The sequence below is a fragment of the Nipponia nippon genome, unplaced genomic scaffold (genome assembly GCF_047370975.1).
Source record: "Nipponia nippon isolate SJK-2023a ecotype South Korea unplaced genomic scaffold, ASM4737097v1 scaffold_6, whole genome shotgun sequence".
NCBI lineage: Eukaryota > Metazoa > Chordata > Aves > Pelecaniformes > Threskiornithidae > Nipponia > Nipponia nippon.
In genome coordinates, this window is record NW_028262380.1 from 6,937,176 (window position 1) to 6,961,646 (window position 24,471).

A 24,471-nucleotide genomic window follows, 5' to 3' on the forward strand; every position below is an offset into this window, starting at 1 on the left:
CCGGGACCCCCCCCCCGGCTCCCGCGCATGCGCCGCCGCGCCAGGGACGGGCCGCCTCATTTGCATACGGCCCCTCTGATTGGACGCGCTGCCCATCACTCTCCGCTGGCAGCAGCCACGCCCCCGGCGGAGCGGAAGCCGAGCGGCCGCACCGCCCTTTCCTCGCCGCTGGGGGGGCGGAGGCGGAGGCAGAGGCAGGCGGCGCTGGGAGTTACCGCGCACGGCGCCTTCCTGCAGCCTGCCCCGGCCCCGCCGGCTCCGAGGCCATGCTGCGGGCGTGTCACCGAGCGGGGGCCGCTGTGGCCGCGCAGGTGAGCAGGGCGGCGCGGAGCCCTGGGCGGGGGGGAGCCTTGCCAGCCCGTCCTCGCTGCCGCCTGCCCTCCGGCCGCTGAGGCGCGGCCGCCCCGCTGGCAGGGACCGGCCCGGGGCTGGCGGCGGGGCGCAGCGGAGGCAGCGCGGGGCGGGGGGGGCAGCGCGAGGCGCGGCGCGTCCTCTGGCCGCCGCTCGGTCTTCTCTGAATGACTCCGCACGCGCGGGCCGCGATTGGCGGCTCGGCTTTTGAGGGGCGGCTGCGAGAGCCAACGGGGCGCCTGGGCGGGCGGGAGCCGGGCGCTGGTGAGCCGGGCGTACTACGAGTTCCGGCGTGCAGCGCGGCAGCCCCGCGCGGGGTGGACGGGCGCGCCGCCGCAAGGCACGCCGGGACCCGTAGTCCGCTGCCGGCCTCCTACCGGGTGGCGGCCCCGGGAGATGGAGGGCGGGCTGGAGGCAGCGCGGCCTGGCGGGCCGCGCCGCGCTGCACGCTGGGGGATGTAGTCTCCTCGGCCGTCATTGCCGGCGCCGGTCCCGGCCTCGGGGCAGCGCCGGGGGGCAGCGGCCGCAGCCTGGAGAGGCGGCAGGGCTCGGCGGCGGCACACGCAACCGGTCGCCTCCTCGGCGGCGGGGCGGCCGGGCCCGCTGAGCGGCGGGGAAGGACGTGACCTTGCCCTCCCCGCCGCGGCCTGCGGCACCTCACAGCCCTTCCCCGGTGCGACCGCAGCGGGGCCGTGCCGTTCGTAACGGGGGTCCCGGGGCCGGGGGCAGCCTGCGGCTGCGGCCGGGACCCCTCGGTCCTCGCAGTCGGACACGACGAGGAGAGAGACGCGCTGCCGGGGGGAAGCGCCCGCCGGGCGCGTTTTGTGGCCTTCGCCCTTCCTCACCGGGGGAGATGAGGAGGATAACGTCCCACGGAGCCTTTTTAGGCAGTCAGCCAGCCTTAAGGAGCTACAAGGGTTTATAGGTGAGGGTGACTCCTCTGCGAAGGCCCCAACTCGTATTTCAGCTGTCTGCTTAACACTAATAAAAAATAATCTGACTAGATGACGTTTATATTCCACCCTGCCCCTCGGCGTTCGTGACCCCGCTCACGCAGTTCAGCCCTCAGCTCCCGCCGGCTCTGTGGTTGCAAGGTGCCCGCGGGAGAGGCGACGGCCTCCTGCGCCGTGGCGGCCGGCCTTCCCTCTGCTGCTTTATAAGGCCGGGCAGTTCTCCCGGCCAGGCCATCTGCTGCCCGCTAAAATAAGGCTGCGGGTTCGCAGGCCTATGGCAAGTTTCAGCTGGGAGTTGAGAAGACAAGAAACAGGCTTTGGCAGGTGTTTATCACTTGGGGATATTTGCACGTGTTCAGTCTCTGGAAGAACGGGTCTGGAACGGCCGTACGGCAGCGGCAAAGCCAGCGTTGTGCTTTGCGGCTCGGAGGTCTGCCTGCAGCCTGCAAACCCGCGGTGGGAGAACCCTGCGAACGCAGAGGTGCCACAGCGCTCCGGCGTCTGTTGGCTGTGCCCTTCCCGTTTGTTTCCTTAATTCCAAAAATAACTTTTTTTTTTTGTTTTTTTTTTTTCTTCTTCATCTCTACTCGTATTTCCTGATGAGACCAAGAACAATGGAGATTTAATTTGGGCAGCAAAAGTGTGTATGCAGTGAAACAGGTTTTTATGCATTTTGCTTCTTTTTATTCATATTGCGGGGAAGCTTTGTGGCATACCGTTGGATATTGGGGAAAAACTTCTTCACCGAAAGGGCTGTCAGGCACTGGAAGAGGCTGCCCAGGGAAGTGGTTGAGTCCCCATCCCTGGAGGTATTTAAAAGAAGGGTAGACGTGGTGCTTAGGGACATGGTTTAGTGTTGGACTTGGTAGTGATGGGTTAACGGTTGGACTCAATGATCTTAAGGGTCTTTCCCAACCTTAACGATTCTATGATTCTATATACACGTGAAAACTGTTGCTGGTCCCGTGGACTTTCAACAACTAAAACTTGGTATTTTTTGGGTGGCAAAAGAGACAGAAACTGAAAGTAAGAAAGAAATGTTTTAATTATAGTGCTTGTTTTTCAAGAGGTGCAGGATTGTGGACTCTAATCAAGAAGCACTAACCTGATCTGAGATGATAGCAGGTAATTTTTCCCAAGCAGTGAAAACTCCTGTCGTGGAAGTCAGACCCTCTGGCTGTTCGGAGGCTGTCAGGCAGATGCTGATGCCGTCGGGCCTGGAAGGGGCACCAGCGCGGTGACAGCAGGACGCTCCATCTGTCCGTGCTGCCTGGTGCCTTGCTGATAAGAGAAGGCATCCCCGCTGCCCGCATCCCGGGGGAGCACGTTCAACAGGCACGCTCTTCCCGCAGCAGCAGCGTTGGTTTATTCTCTGCTCCAGCTGCCATGGTTCCCAGGCAGCCACACTTACACCTTTTTCATATCTTATTATCCGTCTTCCGTTTTCTCATCTTTACTACCCCTTCAGCACTCTTGTCCGTCTTTTTTTTGACACGAGGCTCAGTGCGTCTCGTGTCCCGTTTAGGAGTTTCTCTTGCCCTGTTCAGTTGGCTAAAGCTCAGGGCAGAGCCTTGGCGTCTGCCTGCAGACCTGACGGTGGCATTATCGTGAGTGATGACGCCTCGCTGGTACCTTGGTATTCGGCTAGTGAAACGTGATTGCTTTGCTTTGATACAGCCCAAAAAGAAATGTCTGTTTGGCTTTTGGGTTGGTTGGTTTGTTTGTTTTTTAAATATTAGGAGTGGCAAGTTTTAACAATGTTTTTTTAAGAATGGAAATAAACCCTTTTTACATATATCTTATATGGAAGCTGATAGCGAGGCAAGTCTGCTTCTGTTTTGTGGTGTTGAGATACTCCTTTACAGGTTAAAAAAATCCAGTTGTGTAAGGAGAGCTGGGCCTGGTCAGGACTGCGGGGTGCCGGGTCCTCGATGGCGCTGGGTTGCTTGAGCGGAGTGAGCGAGCCGGGAGGCAGAGCGTGGCTGGGCGGGGGGACAGCAAAGCAACTGCTGCTCCCCAGAGCCAGAGTGGCACGAAGGTTTAAGTACGGAAAATCCCAGCAGAGACCTCGTGGTGGAGACTGGGAAAAATTTTATCCTTCTCTCTCACTGAGAGCTCTGCGCACGGAGGATCAGTAAGCTTGTTAACAAGTAAATTGAAGTTGTGGCTTCGAGAGAAGTGAGTCTTCACAGCGATTTCGTAAATGTTTTCGGCCACATGTGCAGTGCTGCAGAGAGACTCTTCTTCACTGATTCAGAGTATTTCTGTAGTTTTCTTTGAAAAGAAACAGAGGGCTTTTTTTAAAAAGGTATGATATTTGGCAGAAGTCTTGAATGATGGGAAATCAATTTGAGTTCTGTGGTCAGATACCCTTGTTACACCCAACCTCTACCATAATGAAGACGAACATCCCCTGAAGGTTTTGGTTTGCTCTTCAGTACACAAATCCCACGTTGCAGAAAACCGTACGTGTCTTCCAAGCTTCGTTCTGTGCAAATTCTGGGTCAAAATGCTTGAGCCTGGTGACTAGGAGAGGTTTAGCTGGGGCTGAATGAACGCAGAGGATGGCATGTCCCGTGTCTGGTTATTTGAAGTTACAGGCGAAGCACAAGCCTGCAAGGCAGATTTTGTTTTTTTTAATGGTGTTCTGCCGTGCTGTACCTGCCCCGAGAGCTTTGCCAGGGTGAGCTGACGTGGATAACCTCAAACGCCGGATTCACTGGGGCTCCTACTGTTAACCAGAGTGAAGGTAGGATGTGCCCTGCAAAGTGATTCTCGTGGTGATGCCGTTGTAGATAATGAATGTACAATAATAAGCATTTAAGAAGTTAGGTGAAATCTTCTCTTCTGCAGGACAGCAAATGGTTTATTTCTGCCTTTTACAGGACGTAGCGACACATGTGATGTATTTCTTCCAAATCCTTTGAGGCATTATTACAAATAAATAACGGGTGTCTACAAAATTATAAACTCCTGTAAATTATGCAAAGGGGAGATTAGAAACTACTTGTAACTTTCCAGATTATGGTGAGATAGCAAATATAAGCAAGATTATTATGATGGCCAAAAGAGAACAATGCTTCTTTAAAAAAATTGATTTAAAAAAAAAAATCACTGCTTTTTGGAGGTAATAGTGTATTTGGATGTGAGGGAGGGAAATTGGACTTGGACTTCTGCTCACTAAACTTTGGTACCTAAAGGTTTTTGGTGGTTGTTCCCCTGGCCAGCTGCAGGAATTTCTGTTTGCGGCATCTTGAAAGAAAGAGTTGGTGGAGACTTGTTTCAGTTGTAGTTATCGCTCCCATTGCTCCGTGTACACTACTGCGAGAGTCTGACAGCATAGACTGAGCGCCTGCGCTTCGGGTCCTCTCATCTTGATGAACGATGAATAAAAATGAGGATTTGGCTAATCGTAGAACAGCCCAGCTTGGAAGGGACCTCAAAAGATCATCTGGTCCAAGGAGCATCTGGACCAAAACCGATAATCGCACAAAAAACCCCTTCTTGATGTACAAAGCACAAATGCTGAGCAACGAGAAGGACGGTTTCTCTGCCCCGCTCGCTCCCCGAGCACAGCCCGCTCTGAAGCGCCGGAGCAGATGTGTTTGCTGAAGGTGGGAGAACTAAACGGGGAGGGTGGTGTTTGCCATCGCTAGGCGTGAGTAGGGCCTGCGGCCAAGATGAAAACGAATGTCCCGGCCCAGGTACCGAGGTCACCGTTGCGGCAGCCTCCAGGATCGCCTAGAAGGCAAGCCCAGCCTGAGCAGGGACGAGCGAGTGAGTTGCCTTAAGCTCCCTCGTGCCGCGGCGCAGGGTGGGATCCCCTCCAGAAAGCCTGTGAGGGGCTTGGGAGTGGCGGTCATTGCCAGGTGAGCTTTAGGCAAAATAACATAAACCCAGAGCGTTGGAAGGGACTGAAATTGAATGACTCGATAGAAAATAACTTTTCCCCTCGTTTTATTGGGTTGAGCTGTACGCATAATGCTCATATATTTTGCTCGTCCTGTGCTTCATGGTGTATTAGGGACCTATGGAGACTCAGAAGCATGTCCAGCAGTTGGTTACAAAATGATTTAAGAGGTTTTTATTAGTGACGTTCCATTTGAAAGGACCGGTGAAGCCTCGGTGTATGCTTCTGGGGCAATCGACTCTAATAATCAAAAACATTACAGAATATATTTGTTATTTTGTCTCCCATTCTATCCATTGTAAACCAGAAAATGAAGCACGGAGCACAGCCAGGGCTCGTGCGGGTCCTGGGGGTAAGAGGAGCACGTTTCCTGTTGCCGTACACATGCTCCTGTTACTAATGAAAAAATTCTGGCTGCTGTTCTGGAAAGAATAAGAATTCAGTGTTCCTGCCTTTCCTCTCCACGCTGTTGGACAAGGACGGGACCTAAACCACAAGAGTTGTTACTTATTGCCATGTGCAAAAGGACATAGAGAAACTTATCTTCTGGGGGTATGTTGTAGTGACGCATCTCCCCAGTTTTTGTTTTTTGTTTGTTTGGGTTTTTTTTTTTTTAATAGAAACTTTCTTGTTGCCCAAAATATCTCAACTGTGGGAGAAATTCCTTTTGTGCCTTGTACACTGATTTCCCGCACGTCCTGTATTTCACTCTTAGCAATTCACACGTGGGGAAAAAAACACCTGAGGGGGACAGTGTTTTTCTTCTTCTGTAGGCTAGGGTAGCTTAAGCAGTCTTTCTGATTAATCTTAATTTTCAGCTAAAACATAAAGAAGATGATAAAAATCTTGGGTAATGTGGTTTTTGTTAAGTAGAATATAGTGAAATATCACTCTTCGTATAGTAATTTCATGTATATTATAATCCGATGTCTATCTGGAAAGTGGATGCGTTGTTAATTCTTTTAAAGAGGACGTCTTGATTTGGAAGCTCGAGGAGAACCGCTTGTACGTCTTCAGAAATAAAAGTAGTTTTAAGTATTAAATATAGTTTTTAATCGTTTTAAGTATTTAAACAGCTGTTGTTGTATTCTGCACTGCTCACAGCTGAGCTGTTCTAGCGTGACAGATTGTTGAAGAGAATCTGAACTAACCCGGCTGTACTGTCCAAACTGGAGGTTGGGAACAGAAAGAGGCAAAATAAATGCAGAAATAAGCTAGGGTGGGGTTTTCTGGTGTTTTTGTTTTCTTTTCTTTTTTTTTTTTTCTCGTTTTTCAAAATGCCTAATTACTTCTTAAAAAGCCCTTAAACAAGCTGCACGTGAGAAAGGTCTTCTCTTCCTTTAGGGAAGACAGAGTCCAACGTCACTGCTCCAGCGCCGGCTGCCGCTTTCCTTCGGAGGGCGTGCAAGATGTGGCGACGGAGCAAACCCTCCGATGCTGCTGTTGAGGTGAAGAGACACTGAAATGTGCTCACTGCCTAACTCTTGCCTCCTCCACCCCTTGCAGAATAGCCGGTGTGGGAGAGCGTCACTCCGTCCGTTACGGCTGTACCGTGGATATGCTACCCCCTCGGGAGAGTCCGGGTACGTAGGAGGTTTTGGAGGGGTGGAATCGGTTCTTCTGTTGCGTTGGCCAAGAGGGAATCTGCTCCTTAGTTTCACATGAGAGCAAATTGGCAGTGGTGGGATTTGGGTTTTTTTTGTTGAGTAACTCTTATTTTCATGGTTTTGTGTGTTCCTTGTTTGATTCAGTCAGATTTAAAGGAAGCTGATCATGATCAATATTTAGAAGGAAGGCTGTGGGTTGCCGTCTTATCTTTGGGCTAGTCATGAACCAGTACGGTACCAGGGATTCACTGGTGCTGAAAGTGATTTAAAGTGGATGCTGGATTTGTTGGGAAGCTTCTGGAACAGAGTGGTCGTCCCCAGCTGTAAGCTGAAGACTTATAATCTGTTGGATGTTTGTCATATAATAAAATTTACATAATTTTCACTCTTCTCCCCCCCCCCCCCCCCCCCCCCCCAGTGTTTCTGTAGGCAAAATCATTGGTGCGGGTGTCCTGTTTGTGGGTGGGGGAGTAGGTGGCACCGTCCTGTACGCCAGCTATGATACGCAATTCCGGGAGAGCGTAGAGAAGGCTGTTCCCTACTCCGATAAACTCTTTGAGATGGCACTTGGTCCTGCACCTTACAGCACACCGACGCCAAAGAAACCGGTAAGCGTTTCCCGTTCACCCCCACCCTTTCATTTTTGTTTTTTAAAGAGAGCATCTGCTCTTACTTTTCAAATTCTGATTAATTTTGTTGCGTGCTAGGTTTAAGGATTATGTACTAAGGTGTGACGTGGTGCTGCGTAACAGTGCTGCTTGTACGTTTGCCGTTATCATCTTGTGATTGTGGTCTGTGGGTTGTAAAACTGTGAATTTTATTTACAGTAAAATAATCTAGTAGGATCCTAACGGAATAGCTCTTCTGCTTATACTTGGATACATTGAGAGAGAGGTAGGTGACGCATTGGAATTCAGCTGGTTTACTGCAGCTGGAGATTTAGTGTAGTTAGCGATGTAGCAGGGTTAGACCACTCTTATTCGAAGCTGAATTTATTTCAAAGAAAACTGAGGACTTTTCAAATCAATAAAACTTTGAATGGTACAGAGCCACGTGTAAGCATTGTGCTTTGAAATCCCAGTGACGCAACCCTGCAGAAGGGAAAACTTGATACAGCCTTCAGCACAACCCTGGAAATTGAATCTGGAAGTTTCTCTGTTCCTGCATCTGAAAGCAAATGCTTCCCAATTGTCCAAGAATGCTGAAAAGCTGCTCTGGCCATGGCTGTCCTGAGCTTTCAGAAGCCCTTTGGCCTTCAAGAAACCCAAAATATTTTTAATTGGAGTTTAAGAAAGCTGTTCTTAATGAGTGGGAGAATATCAGCTAACCAAAACTGTGTCTCTTCTGGTTTTAGCTACACTTGACTTGTGATCAGCCAAGCGCTTAATGCCTCCCAGGCACTAGGAAATTTTGCAAAACAGACCAGTCAGACAGCAAAGTCATCATCTGCCCAGTCATGGCTCTAACTCGGATGCTTTTATTTTTACCTTATGGCTTTGCATGATGGATATTAAAGGATTAATATCATAAAACCTCACAATACTCTGCACTTGAGTAAGTGTTCGCCTGCCCCAAACGCTCGCATCTGAATCCTTGCAAAGGGAAATCAGTGAAGATGTGCAACTCGGATTCTCCATGCCTGTCCACCCCTCGTCGTGCCTGTAGCATCTTCTGTTCGGTGATATCAGACAAAATCATCATGTTTGTTCTTTTTTTAACAACACATCTTTAATTGCGCAGTCCCGTATCTTTAAAACAATTATATATTTTTTTTTCCACTACAACTTGAAAAGGAATTGCCTAGAAACTGAGCAGGACGGGAGGGGTGACTCCCGTAAGCGCTGGTGGACAAAAAATCACAACTGAGGGAGCGAGCTGGTGGAGCAGTTACCTGAAAAACTGAAGTTGGGTAGAGAAGACTGACGGCCTAACTTGTTTTAAAAATAAATGCTCAAGAGGTTTGAAATGAAGAGGAGAAGTGTCAGCTGAATTAATGAAGATACACCTGTAGGGACTAAATGATGTCCAAGGGGAAATAATTGAAATCCGCTTTCTGGAGTTGTTTCAGACCTCCGTGTGTGTGTGTGACTCTTTTAGTTTCTGCGTTATCTGTAGTGTTCCACACGCTTCTGAGTATTTGGAATATTTGGGGCATGAAATTATTTACTTTTTATGCATACCTTAATAAATATTTGTTTGTAGTGAAAACTGCCACTACTATACCTTCAGTTTTGGAGAGGTGAAAATTGTAAAGCTTCCCTCTAAATTAAAAGTCAAGGCAAGAAATTATATGGCCTTGCTACTGTTTTCGCGTGTACCTTGAAGTTCAGATTTGTGATACAGTCGTCTGGTCACGGAAATGTCCTTTTCCATTATAATGGAATCGGTGAGACACAGGCTGTTTGGAAAACTGATATTTCTTGTTTTCGATTTTTCAAGATACAGCAAGGTCCACTGAAGATCTCATCTGTAGCAGAAGTAATGAAAGAGTCTAAACAGCCTGCTACTAAATCCCAGATGAGCAAAACAGAAGCTGTGGTTCCTTCAGAGGAAAAAGAAGGTAAATTTATGGAATGTCATGTAGAGAGAAGCCAAAGACCTAATGATCTCCTATATCATCCACGCTAGGGTAGATTAAAAGAGTCCTTTGGAATGGCTGAAGAGGAGTATGTTATAGTTTCTTAGAATTAATGTTATTTTCTTTTCAGTCATCAGAAAATTTGCCTAAAATGGCTTTAGCTTTTTTTCTTGCTATTTTTTAGGAAATTTATTTACTTTATAGAATATCTGGAAGCTAAGATAACCGATGACTATCCTGCATAGTTTAGATATGAGACTCAGCAGGAAGAGCACTTTGGGTGCTGGACTTTGAGGCCATTTACCTCCTCTTCTTCTTGCAAGCGCAAGAACCTTAATTCTGGATAATTACTGAGCTGCTGTAAAGCCAGATCAAATGGAACTGGTTTAGAGAGGAGCAGTTGTGACATCTTTTTACGTTTATCTCTCATGGCCGTGTGTGTGTATGTGTAAGGAATACCTGGTTGCTGTTTGTCCAGGAAATTGTCTTTTTCTGGAAATAACGATATCAGTGTCCAAATAATAAGTTTCTACAGAGGAAAAAAAATTAAGTCTTGTATTCCTGTTCTCTAGATGGTAGCACATATATACTAACTGGTGTTGTCCTATAACTGTATTTAACAGCAGGCAAGGCTGCAGCACAGATCATCTCTGCAACAGGTGTAGCCATGTCGGTGCCAGCTCCGGGGATACAGACTGAAGAAGGTGAAAAAAGATCATATGAACACGATGAAGAGAAACAAAATCCTGTAGCTTCAAGTGCATAAATTCTTACTTCTGTGTTGGTATTTGTCAGTTTTTAAAGGTGGGATTCTTTGTGCCTTTTGCAGAAGAAAACTTCCATCATCTGCTAATAGATTTTTAACATACTAAGACGAGATTGATACCTGGGACAGGTATAGGCGTGAACACAAGAGGAGAGCCTGCCTTTATGCTGACCTGGAACTTGTACGGTCCAGTTTGCCTCTGCTCTTTGTGGCTTTCTGATTGCTGTTCAGAAAAGCGTGTCTGCCCAGGGCCAAGGGAAGAAACTGCATTTATTGTTTAACTCGACAAGAAACACTAGCTTCTAGATGATAGTCTCTTTCAGATGAGATTATACGAATTTCTTTATGTATGAACACATTTCATAAAAAAGGTATGCCAGCAATAAGTAAATGCATTCTTCAGAGTTGCCTCAGCATTATTAAAAGGTAACCTGATGGGTTTTGTTGCAGCATGAGTCTGAGAGGTCTGGGCTCTCGCCTCGGTTCAGATGCAGCCTTGCTGTTGGTCTTGATAGAATTACTTAGGTCAGTGCTCACTCTTAAAGGCATTTTAAGTAGCCTTAGGCTAGGGAATAGAGTATAATTGTGAGTCACCACAGCTCCCTCCCTAATCTTTCTCTACTTTGGCTGGACTCTCCAAGCATGCCAAAGGAGAACTGGAAAAAAAAAAAGAACAGATACTCACTAAAAACTTAAACTTAGCTCCATAAGTGTTTTCCAGTTCTTGCTTTGCCTTTCACTTCAGAGTCTTGTATATTTTTGTAACTAAACAACATAAAATCTACAGACGCATGTGAGGTATCCATGCTACTGTTTTTAATTTTAAGAAGATTTGAGGCTGGCCTTTGTAGTTATGGGTACAAAAAAGCTTGAGGTAGTTTCAGCATGGCTTCGTGCAGAGGTCAGATTTATAAAGTGATACTGACTATAAAAATCAGCTTTGAAAAGAAAGTTGCTTCCCTACGAGTAATCCATATGTTAATTTGCACTCTCTGCTAAAACAGTTTAACTCTTTTTACTTCTGAATAGGTAAAGAACACGAAGATGCCCATGCTATAAAAGAACGGTCACCAGAAGAAGTTGCAGCCCGGCTTGCCCAGCAAGACAAAGAGGAGCAAGAGAAGATAGCGGGTAAGTCTGTACTGGTGGTTTTCCCATATGTGTTATACGTGAGAGAAGGATTGTTGGACTGTATTGGCTTTAGAGGTCTGAATTGCTTACGCACCTCTTTATTGTTGTCCCGGTGTTATGTTGGCAGAATGAGTGGTGTCGAAGCTCCTTCCACCCACAAAGAAGTAGCTGATAGTCAAAGAATGATGGAAAATTTTGGGTTGGAACAGACCTCCAAGGTCTCTGGTCCGGCCCGCTGCTTGGAGAGTTGGGGCAGGTTGCTCAGGGACTTCTCCCCTGGAGGTCTGAAGCTCTCCAAGGATGGAGATTGTTCCACCTCTCTGAGCAGCTTTGCCAGTGCTTCTTATGATGGAGAACTTGGTACATCCAATTAATTTCTCTTGTTGGCACTGGGATCTGTTGCCTCTTGCCCTTTCTCTGGGCACCTCTGAGAAGTCAGTCTCTTCTGTAACACTCCTTTAGATGTGGATACCCCTTTGGCTTCTCTTCTTTTGGCTTGAACAAGCCCAGATCCCTCAGCCTCTCATCTGTGTCATGTGCCCCCATCCCCTAACCATCTCGCTGCCTCTCCAGCGTTCGCTCCCCGGTTTGTTTGTACCTTTCTTATACTGAGGCTCTCAAAATGAGACACCGTGTTCCAGATGTAGTCTCGTAAGTGCCAGTTAGAGGGAAATCATTCCTTCGCTTGATCTGTGGGCTGTGCTCTTGTTTGATGCAGCCCTGTTCCCGGTCAGGACTCATTGCTGCCAGAGCAGGCTGTTGACCCGTGTTCAGGTTGCCATCTTCTGGGATCCCCAGGTCCTTGTCTACAGAGCTGCTGCCTGGGCTTGTCCGATAGTGGTTCAGGGACGGTATGTCAAGGCTCTGTGAAGGGTTGCCTGTAGGTTCTGGGTCGGGAACTATGACAGTTCCTTTCTTGGGTTCTAATTCGGACCTGTTAATCCAGCCGTATTACTGAGAAGTGGTCTGACTTTTCCTGTGTCCCAAAACTCACGTCCTCCCGGTGTGTCTTGCTCAAAACAATGAGCTTTGCTTCCCCCTCACCCCCCACTTGGTTTATTAGATTTTAAATACTTCTGGGCGGCTGTTTGGTCTTGGTTTGGCTGCAGCATGATTGTTTAAATCGGGAGTTTTGGGTCCTTTCCTGGTTTGCCTCGGAGAAGCCAGAAAAATAGAGAAATGGGTTTTTTTGGTAGATGGTGTTCTTCTGTCTAGCATGTCTGGGCAATCTGTTGCCAGCTGCCTTGATACTTACCTTCTGAAAGCAAACCCAGCTCAAGCTGCAGACTGATTGCAGTGTTAGAAAGCTTCTGTATCATCCTCCAGCCGGTGTTGATGAGGACAAGAGGGAGACCAGCCTCTTGAGGAAACGGATGGGTGTTGAAGGACGACTTCTGACTTGGGGCAGTGCAAGGACGGCCGACTGCAATGGCTCTGCAGACCTTCAGTGGTGAGGGAAGGAGTCTTTGGGGGTGGTTGGACTACAGGCATTGACTACAGGGATGCTGAACAGAAACTGTATTTACAGTAAGTAGAAGTTTACTGTTAACATAGGTGTAGCCAGTGAAAATAGGCTTGAAAGGGAGTTTAACAGTACTGGGGCCACATATTGGACATGCTTCAGCCTGCTGTGGGAGCTGTGGCCTTTTTATTTCATTATTTTCTTTGTGCTTGGCAAGGGCTGATGGCAGAAGAGGCGCTGGCGCCCTGTGCTGCGGCCGATCTGACCTGTCCGACCGCCGTGCACGGGAAACGGGATCTTGGCGGCTGTGTCGACCACACTCAGACCTTCCTCCGAGTGCTTTGGTCCTCAGCCGAAGTCCGAGCCTTGGGCTGTTGTTGTGTGCGAGGGATGAGAAGGACGTACAAGCCTGGACCCAACAGGCTCGGAGTAGACGTGCTGGTTGTGGTCTGCTGCCGCTTTCTTCTGCTCAGAACTTTGGTGTAGAAGAGCAACGTGAACAGAAACAAGAGGCTTGGCATTAGTTGTCTGCTTCGTACAAGGACTTTTTTGCAAGTGAAGAAGTTGAAATGTTACGCTGAAAAAAATCCAGAGGGGTGTTCACTGGAGAAGTGGATGCACTTACCCTACTCATTAGAAATAAATGCCTGACTCCAGAAAGGCAGATGTTGCTCACTCTGATTAATCATTCTGGTTTGGTTCCTGCTTGAATAATTAATAGCTCATTTGTGCTTCTGTACCAATAGGAATAGATAGTTGAGTCCACCACCTTCTTGGCTAGGAATAACAACTCTGCATTTGGAATACATCTTCCTTGTGGAAGATGGGGAAATTTACTTGTTTCTTCTTAATAACCATTGTAACAAATGAGGATGGAAAATAGTTGTTGGTTTAAATGCACCGCCTGCAGAAACACGGCAAAGGTCTCCCAGCGAGTAGCTGTATTGCTGTAGGTGCAGACTTGCAGCGTAGCACTCCCCTAAATAAGGGGAGTGTTCTGGCAACCTTTCTTCTTCTGTAGCCTGCAGTTCCCAAACTGACCAGCTCTTTTGGGTCATAGAAAATAACGTAAGGAGACGGAGAGGATGTAATGTGCCAGTTTACTGATTCTGCGGCTCTTTTCCTTGTACCTTAATTCAGTTAATTTTTTTCCAGCCCTTGCAGCAAGTCTAGAAGCAGCCCTAAGCACGACAGCTCGTATAACCCTTCAGGCGATTACTGCCCAGGAGTCTGCTGTGCAAGCAGTGAACGCCCATTTGCAAATATTGAAGGAGGCCATGGACAATTCTGAGGTGAACTGGACAAATGGGGACGCTTTTTGCATTTTGTGCAGCAAAACTTTTCATCTCACAATTGAAGATGCAGTAGGAAGCTTTTCTTGCAGCATCTTCATGTTTATCACAGTTTTAACTCATCTTTCCACTCATGAAATGTGGTGTGAATGAATAAGAAAGTGTTTTTGCTTTTGACTTCCCCCCCCCTCCCCGCCCCCACCTTCTTTATTCCCCTTCAGCAAGTAGAAAAGTTCAAGTTGATACAGCAATAACCTTCACATTGTATTTTAATTCATTCTATTTGAATTCCCAAGCCCCTTCTTTACATAAATACAGTTAGGGTATGATGGTGTCCACCCTGGTAATTTGGTTGAACCATTTCCTTTGCCAAAATCTTGCTGGATTGTTCATTTCTTGTTTGGAAATGAGTAGGGGATGTACGAGCGATACCAGCTTGTGGTTCTGCTGCGCTGATGCTGGGGTTTGTGTGCACTGCCGCTTCCTCTTCGGTTTTGGAGCAGAGGTTAATCAATGAACAGGGGCACGCAGGCAACTAAACAAGCACTCGAGATTAATCTAGTAGTTAGCAAAACAAGTATCTAAAGAGTTTGTTTTTAAGCTTAAGTATTAAGCTTACTTTAAGCAACTTTAAAGTATTACGGTACTTCATGTATTACGCTTAAAAGCAATTTTAAAGTATTACGGTACTTTACGTATTACGCTTAAAAGCGATTTTAAAGTATTACAGTGCTTTAATACATGTAGAGATTTCCCCCCAAAACGTCGTGGCATCCTCACACAAGCTCTTCTGCATGGACAAATGGCTGTTGCTCAGGTGGAACAAAACATTAAGAATCAAACAAAACAAAACACTGGAAGGGAAAAATCGTTCGTAAAGCTTCCAGCTGTGCTGTTGGTAAAACACGAAAACGTTGCTGAGTTTGAGTGGAATGAGTGTAGCAACTTCTGAGTCTTTACAGGCTTTAATTTATTTTTGGTAACTGTTTTATTTCATGATTGTGATGACCCTAATTAGGCATCTATGCTTCTTAGGCTGCTGGGGAGAAAAAACAATCTCAGTGGCGCACTCTGGAGGAAGCGCTGAAGGATCGGAGGAGAGCAGTGGATGAAGCCGCCGATGCCCTTCTGAAAGCCAAGTAAGTTTTTAAGGCTGATCGAGTGGGAAGTTGCTATCGCCCACGCGAGGGCTGGCAGACACTAGATGAGTTTCTAGAAAGCATGCAGTCACCTGTGTTCATGTTAAACTGACGCGTTTGTGCCACATCAGAAAAGTTGTGTATGCTATACGAATATTTAAATTTGCAGTGGGTACATCTTAGGTGCTTGTGCACATGATCCTCACTGTACCGAAGAGTCTGAAACAGTCTTGTTCTTCCTTTTAAGAACTTGTTTATCTCCTTAGTACTTATATATAGTGTTGGTAAGTTGAAGTAAGATTAAAAAAAAAAAAAAATCCTTTTTGTATTATTTTTGGATAGTTTTGTCAATATTAAACCTATCGTAAGGACTTCATGACTGCACTCTGTGTATTGGGTCAGTAACATCACTAGCTTCTTTTAGTTGTAATGCAAAATTAAACCTTAGGGCACCGTTCGGCAGTTCCATCTGTCAGCAGGGTTGCTTTTAAGCTTAGATTTTTACTAAGTGCGTGTCTAAGAAAAACCTGAATTCTGAAACGGAGCACTGCCCGTAACGCGAGGTTCTGCATGAACCGCGTTGATGTGCATTGAGTCTGGCATGCAGACTCGTTGCGCAGGGATTACAGCAGCAAAAATGAGATTACAAATATCTCCAAGTTGCCCTTGTAATGAGTATAGACATAAATTTGGTGAGGCTGAGAGGGCAACGTCTCCTTGAAGTTGCACTGTTGCTATTTAAGTTACAAACTTCTCTTATCTTTGAAGTTGCTCTGCTGACTAAAAATAGTCAGGAGGTGTAACTGAGGCTTCAAAGAGTAAAACAAAGCTAACCCAAACCCCAGATGCACTAGCTTTTATTCTCTATTGCTCTACTGGATGCCTTTGCTTTTATTTATTTACTTGTTTATTTACTGTAAAGCTTGTTCCTTATTCCAATGAAGTCATTAGAAACCTCCATTGGTTTGAATGGATTTGGAAAAGGAACGCTTTTTCACTTTTTCCTTGATTTCCAATTATTATTCCAGTGAGAGGAAAGCGGTTCTTTCTTAATTACAAAAAAAAAAAAAAAATCTATCTTTACAGAGCTCTGTAAATTTTCTCCCATCCTCATTTACCTCCACCAGTCACCATGTCCAAAACACTTCTGCAAGAGTAAGCCATCTATATTAAAAATGTTTCCTTGATACTCTGTTATGTGATGGAAATGTCTGCCTTCTCATACTAATTTAGTTTTACTAATACTAACTCCTTTTGGTGAGTTTTCTTTCATGTGCCCCCTCCAGCTAAGTCCTGAGTACTAATTGCACTATAAGTAATTCTCATTTTACGTGGAGTAGACACACTGACGTCTTTAGGTTTCAGACGGTGGAAAAAAAATACTCACAGCATCTTAGCGATAGAGCTGGTAGATGGGAAGCACCAGTAGAGTTATCCAGTAGCTCTTCCTGTAAATACAGCCAGCATAAAGTATGCTTTTCTTTGGGGTTACGTTGTAAGACCTGTACGCGTTATAATTAGCAGCTTCCTCTCTTTTCAGAGAAGAGTTAGAGAAGATGAAAGGCGTAATTGAGAACGCCAAGAAGTCTCAGATCGCAGGAGCCAAATCTCACATTATCGCCGCAGAAGAAAACCTTCATCACATGATAGTTGACTTGGACAACGTCGTGAAAAAGGTGATGCTTCCACAGAGTGTCTCTAGTTGCCATTAGAGTAAGGACTACGTGGGGACTTGTGCAGGCCTCCCGTTCCCAAGTCCTCTGTAGTAGGTTAAATGTTTTTAAAGTGTAAATTCTGGTCTTTTTTTTTTTTAGCTACACTCAGTCTTTGAGCTGATTATATACCAATGAACAGTCACGACAAGATCTTTGCAAGGAGAACTTGAACTCTGTCCTGAAAGAGTCTCCAGCCAGCTTGATTTGTGTCTGTCCTTTCTGTAGGCGACTCGTAATTCTTTCCCTTTGATGCTGAGAGGAATTTACCATGAGGTTAGGGAGGAGTAGGAGCAAATTGTGCTAATAACTTGGTGGGTAAATCATTTTACAGCTCAGAAGACTGGGGAAGAAATGTAAAGGTGAAATTTCTCTCCTTTGGAGCACAGGTGATAGTTCATCAGGTGCATTCTGAGTGGAGAATTTAGCCTAATAGTGGGAATATCAGAACTTACTGCGAGGGGGGCAGCCGTCACAGGACTGGCTCGCTAGGCCTGTTGGCTGGCTGAAAGCAGAGAAAAAGAGCTGGAGATCTTTAAAGACTGAATTAATCTGAATTAAGACACTCTTTTGGTCCTGTCCAGGCTACAGACTGGCTATCTAATTACAGCGTGCGTGGGAGGAGAAATGGATTTGTGGTAGTTCCAGCAAATAATTGTTGTACCCGAGAGGTTTGATATCACAAGGTGGGGGTTTTTCTCCCCTAAGTGTGTTTGCTTTGGTTGGACTGGAGGGTAACGGTATCTGCCGCTAACTCAGGACCTGGCTTTAAGTTGCGTATGCCTCTCTTTTCAGTATTTGCCTTGGAAAATAAACTGATCTCATTTTTGTCTGTTCCAGGTTCAGGCAGCGCAGTCTGAGGCCAAGATAGTAGCTCAATATCACGAGCTTGTGGCTACAGCTAGAGAAGAGTTTCAGCGAGAGCTTGACAGCATCACCCCCGATGTGCAGCCTGGCTGGAAGGGGCTGAGTAAGTCTCCGACTGCAGGGTTACTTTGTGCTTGTTACACACCAGTCACTTTGGTTTGTAGTGATTCTGTAACTATGGCCACTGAATTGAATGCCCAGTGTCCCGTCTTCCATATTGTTTGGTTGGTTTGAAGTGAAAATTAGTTCACAGTTAAAATAAGTAATCTAAAGCAGGTGTTATGAAGAGGCTTAATTCTGGAAACTACTTGTGCTGTACTGGAAGTTTCAAAGAATGTAGCTCTATATGATAAATCTCCTATGGTTGTTTAAACATCTCTTCCCTCCCCTGGTATTCCAGGAAGAGAGCCAGGTCACTCCAGATTTGGATCAGATCTGTGCTGCTCACTGATGAAGTATTTGTCTGGTTGACTCTTTGTGATTATAGGTATTATAATACACCATTATTACGGAGTGATAAAGAACTCCCTGAATTTCTCTAGATCATCACTGAAATTATAGATACACTGAAAGACAGAATTCTTTGTTCATACCCTGCCTCCCCCAGTACATGTTATTTCTAAATTAAATTGACAGAGTAACTTACCTTGAACAACAGCGAGTGCTGCGCAGCAGCAGTGAATAGGCACCTGATGTTTGGTTTATGCTATTACTCTGCAGTTCTTTGCCTGAGATCTGAAATCTCATGAGCGGCCTCTCCTTGTGCAGGATAAAGGCAGAACATCTTGGGTTTTGCGATCGCTGCCCTTTTGAGGGAGGAAAGGGAATCTCCATGCGCCCAGTTCCATACTGGAGTGACCGACGGCACTGACTTGTCAGGGTCCGTGGCTCTCGCTGCCGCTTGGGAATTTGTTTCTTCACCAACTGCTTCCGATTTCTAAGAACCTAGGAATGTCAGATGAAAATTTCCAGTGTCCTGTTGCACTTTTCTACTTCAAACTTGTATTCCTTGCTTTGGCTAAACTTCAGCATCAATCTGTGGGTTTCCAAAGGTGATTTTAGTGGTTGGGATGTTTTGGGCTACATCTTGCCTGTAATATAGAGACACGTTTATACTCAACGTACTGTTCTTCCTAAATTCCTCAAGACTTGGACTCATGTTTATGTCACTGTAGATAAGAAGCTCTTAGTTTTTGGTTTTACTTTTGCATGACTGACTTGCTGTAGTGAATGTGCATTAACTTTTCCAACCTCTCCTCTTTCTGTTGCAGAGATAACTGACTTAGGTGAGTTCCTCTAACTTGTTCTGGTCTTGTGAATGTCATCTCTTCTCTGTGTTCTTTTTCATGTTTGCGTGGTACGTCGCTTTAAATTACAGGCGGTTTGAATGAAGGGGTGAAATGTTGCATTCCTACAACATTTCAGGCTGAGGTATGCTTTGGGATCCTTTCCACTAGTTTTGCACATCTAGCTTAAACCACAAACTCTGTCTAGCAGTGCTTCCCAGCTGAGCGTGATTACTGGCTTGTGAAAGCCAGGTTTAAATTTTCTTGGTGAATTTAAGGCGGTCGATACCTGCTGCTGAGATTCCAATGAGACGCGGAAGCTTTGACCAGTTCCAGTTAAGCTGTGTGGTGGTGTTTGTCCTCAGGCAGCCCCAGCTCGCAGCGGTCCTGGCTTGAGAGAGGTGCTGGATACACCAGCTCCTGCTGGTGCCGCTGAAACGTCTCGGCGCTCTGTGTGCTTGAAAAGCCACGCAGGGCTGCTCCGAGCTGGGCCACCAGAACCAGATTCGTTTAATTTGAAGTTGGCTTGACTCTTTGAATTTAATCTCCGTGATTGATTTTTAGAAGTGATGATTAACTCTTGGATTCTAAGGTTGATTATTATTTATTTGTCCCCCTTTGAGCAAAGAAACCTATTAAAACTGGAGTGCAGTAAAACCCCGTTCTGTTTCTAACAGTGTTAAGTTCAACAGCTGAGCGCAGTGGTGCTGGTCGGCCGCACAGAGCCCTCCTGCGCCAGTCCTTCCTCCAGCGCTCACCAGGATGGCTGACAGGCTGCCGAGTTTCACTTGCTTTGGACCCTGCAGGAACGCTTTCCCGAGTAGTCCCTGGTTTGCCCTAGAGGCGATTTAGCTGGCAGCCAGTGCAAAATGAGCTGCAGCATTTTACAGAGCCTGTGCCGTTCTCGGCTCACCAAGTCTCAGGTCACCAAGTGCTGCAGGCGTAGCTTGTGTCCTCCTCCTTTCCCAGCAGAAAAACAGCGAACTCCCTAGCAGACACAGATGTGGTTGTGACCCCTGCTGCTCTTGGAGTAGCCAAACCTGAAAGATACAAATTGGGCTAAGAAATCTGATTGGGAACAGTTGGCCTGGAGGACTGTTGAGGAGCAAACGTAATTCTGGCTGTCTCCCACAACTTCACTGTTCTCGGGATCAGATTTCTGTGAGCTTGTACCCAGCTGGAGGTATCGGTCAGCAGCGGGGTTTTACATATCCTGCTGCCCTGTGTGCTGCCACAGGGGAAAATACGTGGGGTGTAAAGAAAGAAACGGACGGAGTTGCTGCTAACTGAGTGTGACGTGGCTGTGGGAGTGGAAATAATAGCCGGGAATCACTTCAAAGAAACTTAAGATATTTTCTGTCCTAGACAGAAAGCACTTGCCTGTAGGTGTGGCTCAGAAGTGGCACTGGGTGGGCATTAGCACAGCTCAAGGGCCTGAAGTGCTGGGAAACTTCTCGTGAAAGATGCTCGCTGGTCAGCCCCGTGGAGCCTCGGAGTGCTGCAGTGGGCGGTGGGCACGCACCGCGGCGGCGGTTTCCCCGCAGACCTTTGTAACGCCCTGTGTTTTCTTTAGCTGGCCAGTTATCGACAGATGACCTAAATTCTCTCATTGCCCACGCCCATCGTCGCATCGACCAGTTAAACAAGGAGCTGGCGGAGCAGCGAGTGAGGGAACAGCAGCACATCGAGTCGGCCCTGGAGAAGCAGAAACTTGAAGATAAAAAAGCATTTGAGGCAGCTGTGGCCAAAGCGCTGGAGCATCACAAAAGTGAGATTGAAATCGAACAGGAGAAGAAGGTAAAGTGGTGCAAGGCACCGGTTTGGATCTCTGGCTCAAAAAGGATGTAGAAGAGGTAGAGGAAGCACACAGAAGAGCAACTGGGATGTTTTGAGCGATAGGAGACTTCGGATAGGGCGGCCCCCAGGATAAGCGTGGGAAGGAGATGTTGAGCAAGGCAACTTCTGCCAAGTTAGAACGGTAAAATCGTACAGCGAAACAGGGGATGACTTCTTCACGTTCCTGTCTGCTGTTGGAGATAGGATTACCGGGTCAAAATAAATGTTTGATCTGACCCAGTATGGCCATCGTGGGGCTACGCAGCCCCTCCGTCCTGCCTCCAGGAGGCCTCTCTGTGTCCTTCCACTCTTTGCCAGTGGTTTGGGATTTGATTTCTTTCAAAAAGACTACAAAAATGCCTCAGAACTTTAATGCTGCTGCAGACATGAAACAAGCGCAACTTACAAACGCAGGAATTGGGGCACTGGAGGCTTTATCGTCTGAGATGCCATGTTGCAGGCAGATGCTTCTGCCAAATGCCCCTGCTGTTTTCACATGCGTGCCTCTGAAAATGAGATGAAACATGGTCCATTAGTTGGAAAATGTGCAGTGACTTGAGGGATACTAAGGGATTTTACCTGTAGCCTGGTAGTTCAAAGCACTGCAGTCACAGGTATTAATTTAAAGCTCTTTGAAGTTGCTTGAACTGTCATCCTTGCATTTAGTGGAAGGTTGGAAACGACACAATCCTTCGTGTAAAAAAAAAAAAACAAACCCCACCAAAACCCAAAAAAACTTCAACTGCTTGTAAATAAACCTACCCTCTCTAAAGTGGCTGTTTGATACAAGATTAGGTCAAAGGGGTATTACCATTTTATTTTAATAAATGTGTCCAACTCAGTATTACAGCATGTAGGGAAAAGGTAAAATACGTTTTATTTGGAAACTGGTTTATAAACACCGGAGTGTTGAGTTTGACGTGTTACTGTATTTTTTTCTATAATATTTTGGTAACTGCACTACTTGCCCAGCGAGTATAACCACCCGTTACAGGCATTGTGGACTGTGAAGCTACTCTTTAACGTCTTTTGGAAAAGGCTCAGCTGTAAAAACGGACCGTGGCAGCTTTTTAAGATGAAACATGGGCTCTGTCAATGCCACTTTTATAAAATGTACGCTAGGTAATCGCTGATGGATGAGAGAATCCTATAGCTCGTGACAAGCAGTTGGAAATAGCGGTGTAATAACACCCGCTCGTGTGTGTGCAGGTTGAAGAAGTCCGCGAGGTGATGGAGAGCGAGATGAGGACCCAGCTCCGGCGGCAGGCTGCCGCCCACACAGACCATCTCAGAGACGTTCTTAAGATCCAGGAGCAGGAACTGAAGGTGGAATTTGAGCAGGTAAGGGAGAAGAGTCCCTGAGGGAATCAGGGATATTTGAAGCCTTGCGAAGCACGCCCTTCACGGGAGGAGAGTCTGAACCATCTTCCAGGAGACTGAAATGCGGGCTGGGGAGGGAAGCCTGCTCATCCTGAAGAGATGAAGTGCCTGAACGTGTAGGTTTTATTCTGACTTGTCTTAAGAGCTTTTGCTATAGGTGAGAGATTTTTGACAGTTACAAGTACAGTAACTGTTAAATTCGCCCTAATAAGGATTCTTACTGGTATAATGTATTTACTATATGCATTGTCCCTAGCAAGAACAACAGATTTATAGAAACGTATTTTAAAAATGAGGTAAATATAATCAAACAGCTGTTTCTGGTCCGATTAGATGTATCTCGCTCTGTTTCAGAACTTATCGGAGAAACTCAGTGAACAAGAAATGCAATTCAGGCGCCTCACTCAGGAACAGCTCGACAACTTCACGTTGGATATCAACACTGCCTACGCCAGGCTGAAAGGAATCGAGCAAGCAGTTGAGAGTGAGCACTGAAATCGCGTTTCGTTAAGGATTAAAGGCGTGATCCCCAAAGGCCCGTTACCCAAACCTGGGTGCCTAAACCCAGGCTTAGGCACGTAGCTCCTGGGCCCGGGTTTGCCGCGCTGCTGAGCACCCAGCAACCCCCAGCCGCGCGAGCCCACAGCTGTCGTCTTGTTCTGACCCGAAATTGCAGAACAGACGTGCTTTGAGGTCAAATGCCGAGGGGGCGGCCGCTTTTGAAAGCGGGGTGCTTAGAGGCATGGCTTTTGCTGCTTGTGTTCCAAACTGCCTGAGAGTCCCCTTCTTGGCTTATTTTGCAGGTCACGCAGTAGCAGAAGAGGAAGCCAGAAAAGCCCATCAGCTGTGGCTTTCTGTTGAAGCACTCAAATATTGCATGAAAACAGCCTCGGGGGACAGTCCCACAGAACCCCTGGAGAGCGCGGTGCAGGCCATCAAAGCCAGCTGCTCTGACAACGCCTTTACAGAAGCCTTAACAGCAGCTCTGCCTCAGGAGTCCCTGACGCGGGGCATATACAGCGAGGAGGCCCTCAGAGCGCGCTTCTACACGGTCCAAAAACTGGCAAAAAGAGTGGCTATGATCGACGAAACGCGAAACAGCTTGTATCAATACTTCCTCTCTTACCTGCAGTCGCTGCTTGTGTTTCACCCTCAACAGCTGAAGCCGCCTGCTGAGCTCAGCCCCGACGACCTCGACACGTTTAAATTACTGTCTTACGCTTCGTACTGCATTGAACACGGCGACCTGGAGCTGGCAGCTAAATTTGTCAACCAGTTAAGAGGCGAGTCCAGGAGAGTGGCACACGACTGGCTGACCGAAGCTCGAATGACCCTAGAAACAAAACAAATCGTGGATATCTTGACAGCGTACGCCAGTGCCGTGGGGTTAGGAACAACGCAAGTGCAGTGAGCTAGGGTTGTCGTTCCGGAGGCAGCTCAGCAGTCGTTTGTGCCGGAAAGCAAGCCGGCCATCTCCTAAGGGTTGCAAACGAAGCCGCTGGCAGGGGCTGGAAGCGTTAAATCAAAGCACGGGTACCGTCTTGTTTCCTTGCACTGTATTTAACTTTACCACCTGTTTTATTTGTATCGGGTTTGAGTTATCATGACAACCAACTTCAGGAAGCTTCTCTACAATTTGTGTAAGAATTTTGTTTCCCCATCTTACCAAGCAGGCTTGTGATCCAACCAAAATAATGTTTGTAACCTACCCTCCATGATTTGCCACTCTGTCAGCTGAATAAAACAAGACTTCAACCATTTTCTCGTGCTGTACGTGATGTTTAAATAGGAGACTCAACAGCAGAAGACCAGCCTTTCTCCATGACCTGGAGAAGTTAGAACTTATCTCTGGTTTTACTCCTTTTGAGGAGCAAGAATTCATTGATGTGGTCAATGTGGCTACTCATTAATTTGTACCGCTGCAAAAGAAAACCCATGTCTGAGTACAGGTTTCAGTACAGGTAACTTAAGCTGGTGCCAGAGCACGTATTGTGGTGGACTTCTACCCCTGCATCTTTCTTCTTGTCAGACCTGCTCTTCTGTAGTTTTAGAAGATGGCATTCAATGGCATCCTGGCTTGTATGAGGAATAGTGTGGCCAGCAGGACCAGGGAGGTGATGGTGCCCCTGTACTGGGCACTGCTGAGGCCGCACCTCGAGTCCTGTGTTCAGTGCTGGGCCCCTCACTACAAGAAGGACATC

At 46.9% G+C, this 24,471-nt stretch overlaps 1 protein-coding gene across 3 annotated transcripts; it reads left to right on the forward strand.

The window, feature by feature from the left end:
• The first annotated feature begins 129 nt into the window (after nucleotides 1-129).
• IMMT (inner membrane mitochondrial protein) lies at nucleotides 130-24,028 on the forward strand. 3 transcript variants are annotated; one of them, XM_087737159.1, is made up of 15 exons: nucleotides 130-311; nucleotides 6,721-6,797; nucleotides 7,240-7,429; nucleotides 9,261-9,381; nucleotides 10,023-10,157; nucleotides 11,195-11,296; nucleotides 13,914-14,050; nucleotides 15,086-15,189; nucleotides 16,730-16,865; nucleotides 17,742-17,871; nucleotides 19,040-19,054; nucleotides 20,628-20,851; nucleotides 22,100-22,231; nucleotides 22,625-22,754; nucleotides 23,074-24,028. In XM_087737159.1, exons 1-15 carry the CDS (start codon nucleotides 267-269, stop codon nucleotides 23,679-23,681), a joined length of 2,286 nt encoding a protein of 761 aa, XP_087593285.1. In that variant the 5' UTR covers nucleotides 130-266; the 3' UTR covers nucleotides 23,682-24,028. The 3 variants fall into 3 exon arrangements, with proteins under 3 accessions (XP_087593285.1, XP_087593287.1, XP_087593286.1); XM_087737161.1 differs by having other exon boundaries at nucleotides 10,023-10,103; XM_087737160.1 differs by lacking the exon at nucleotides 19,040-19,054.
• The last annotated feature ends 443 nt before the right edge of the window (nucleotides 24,029-24,471 follow it).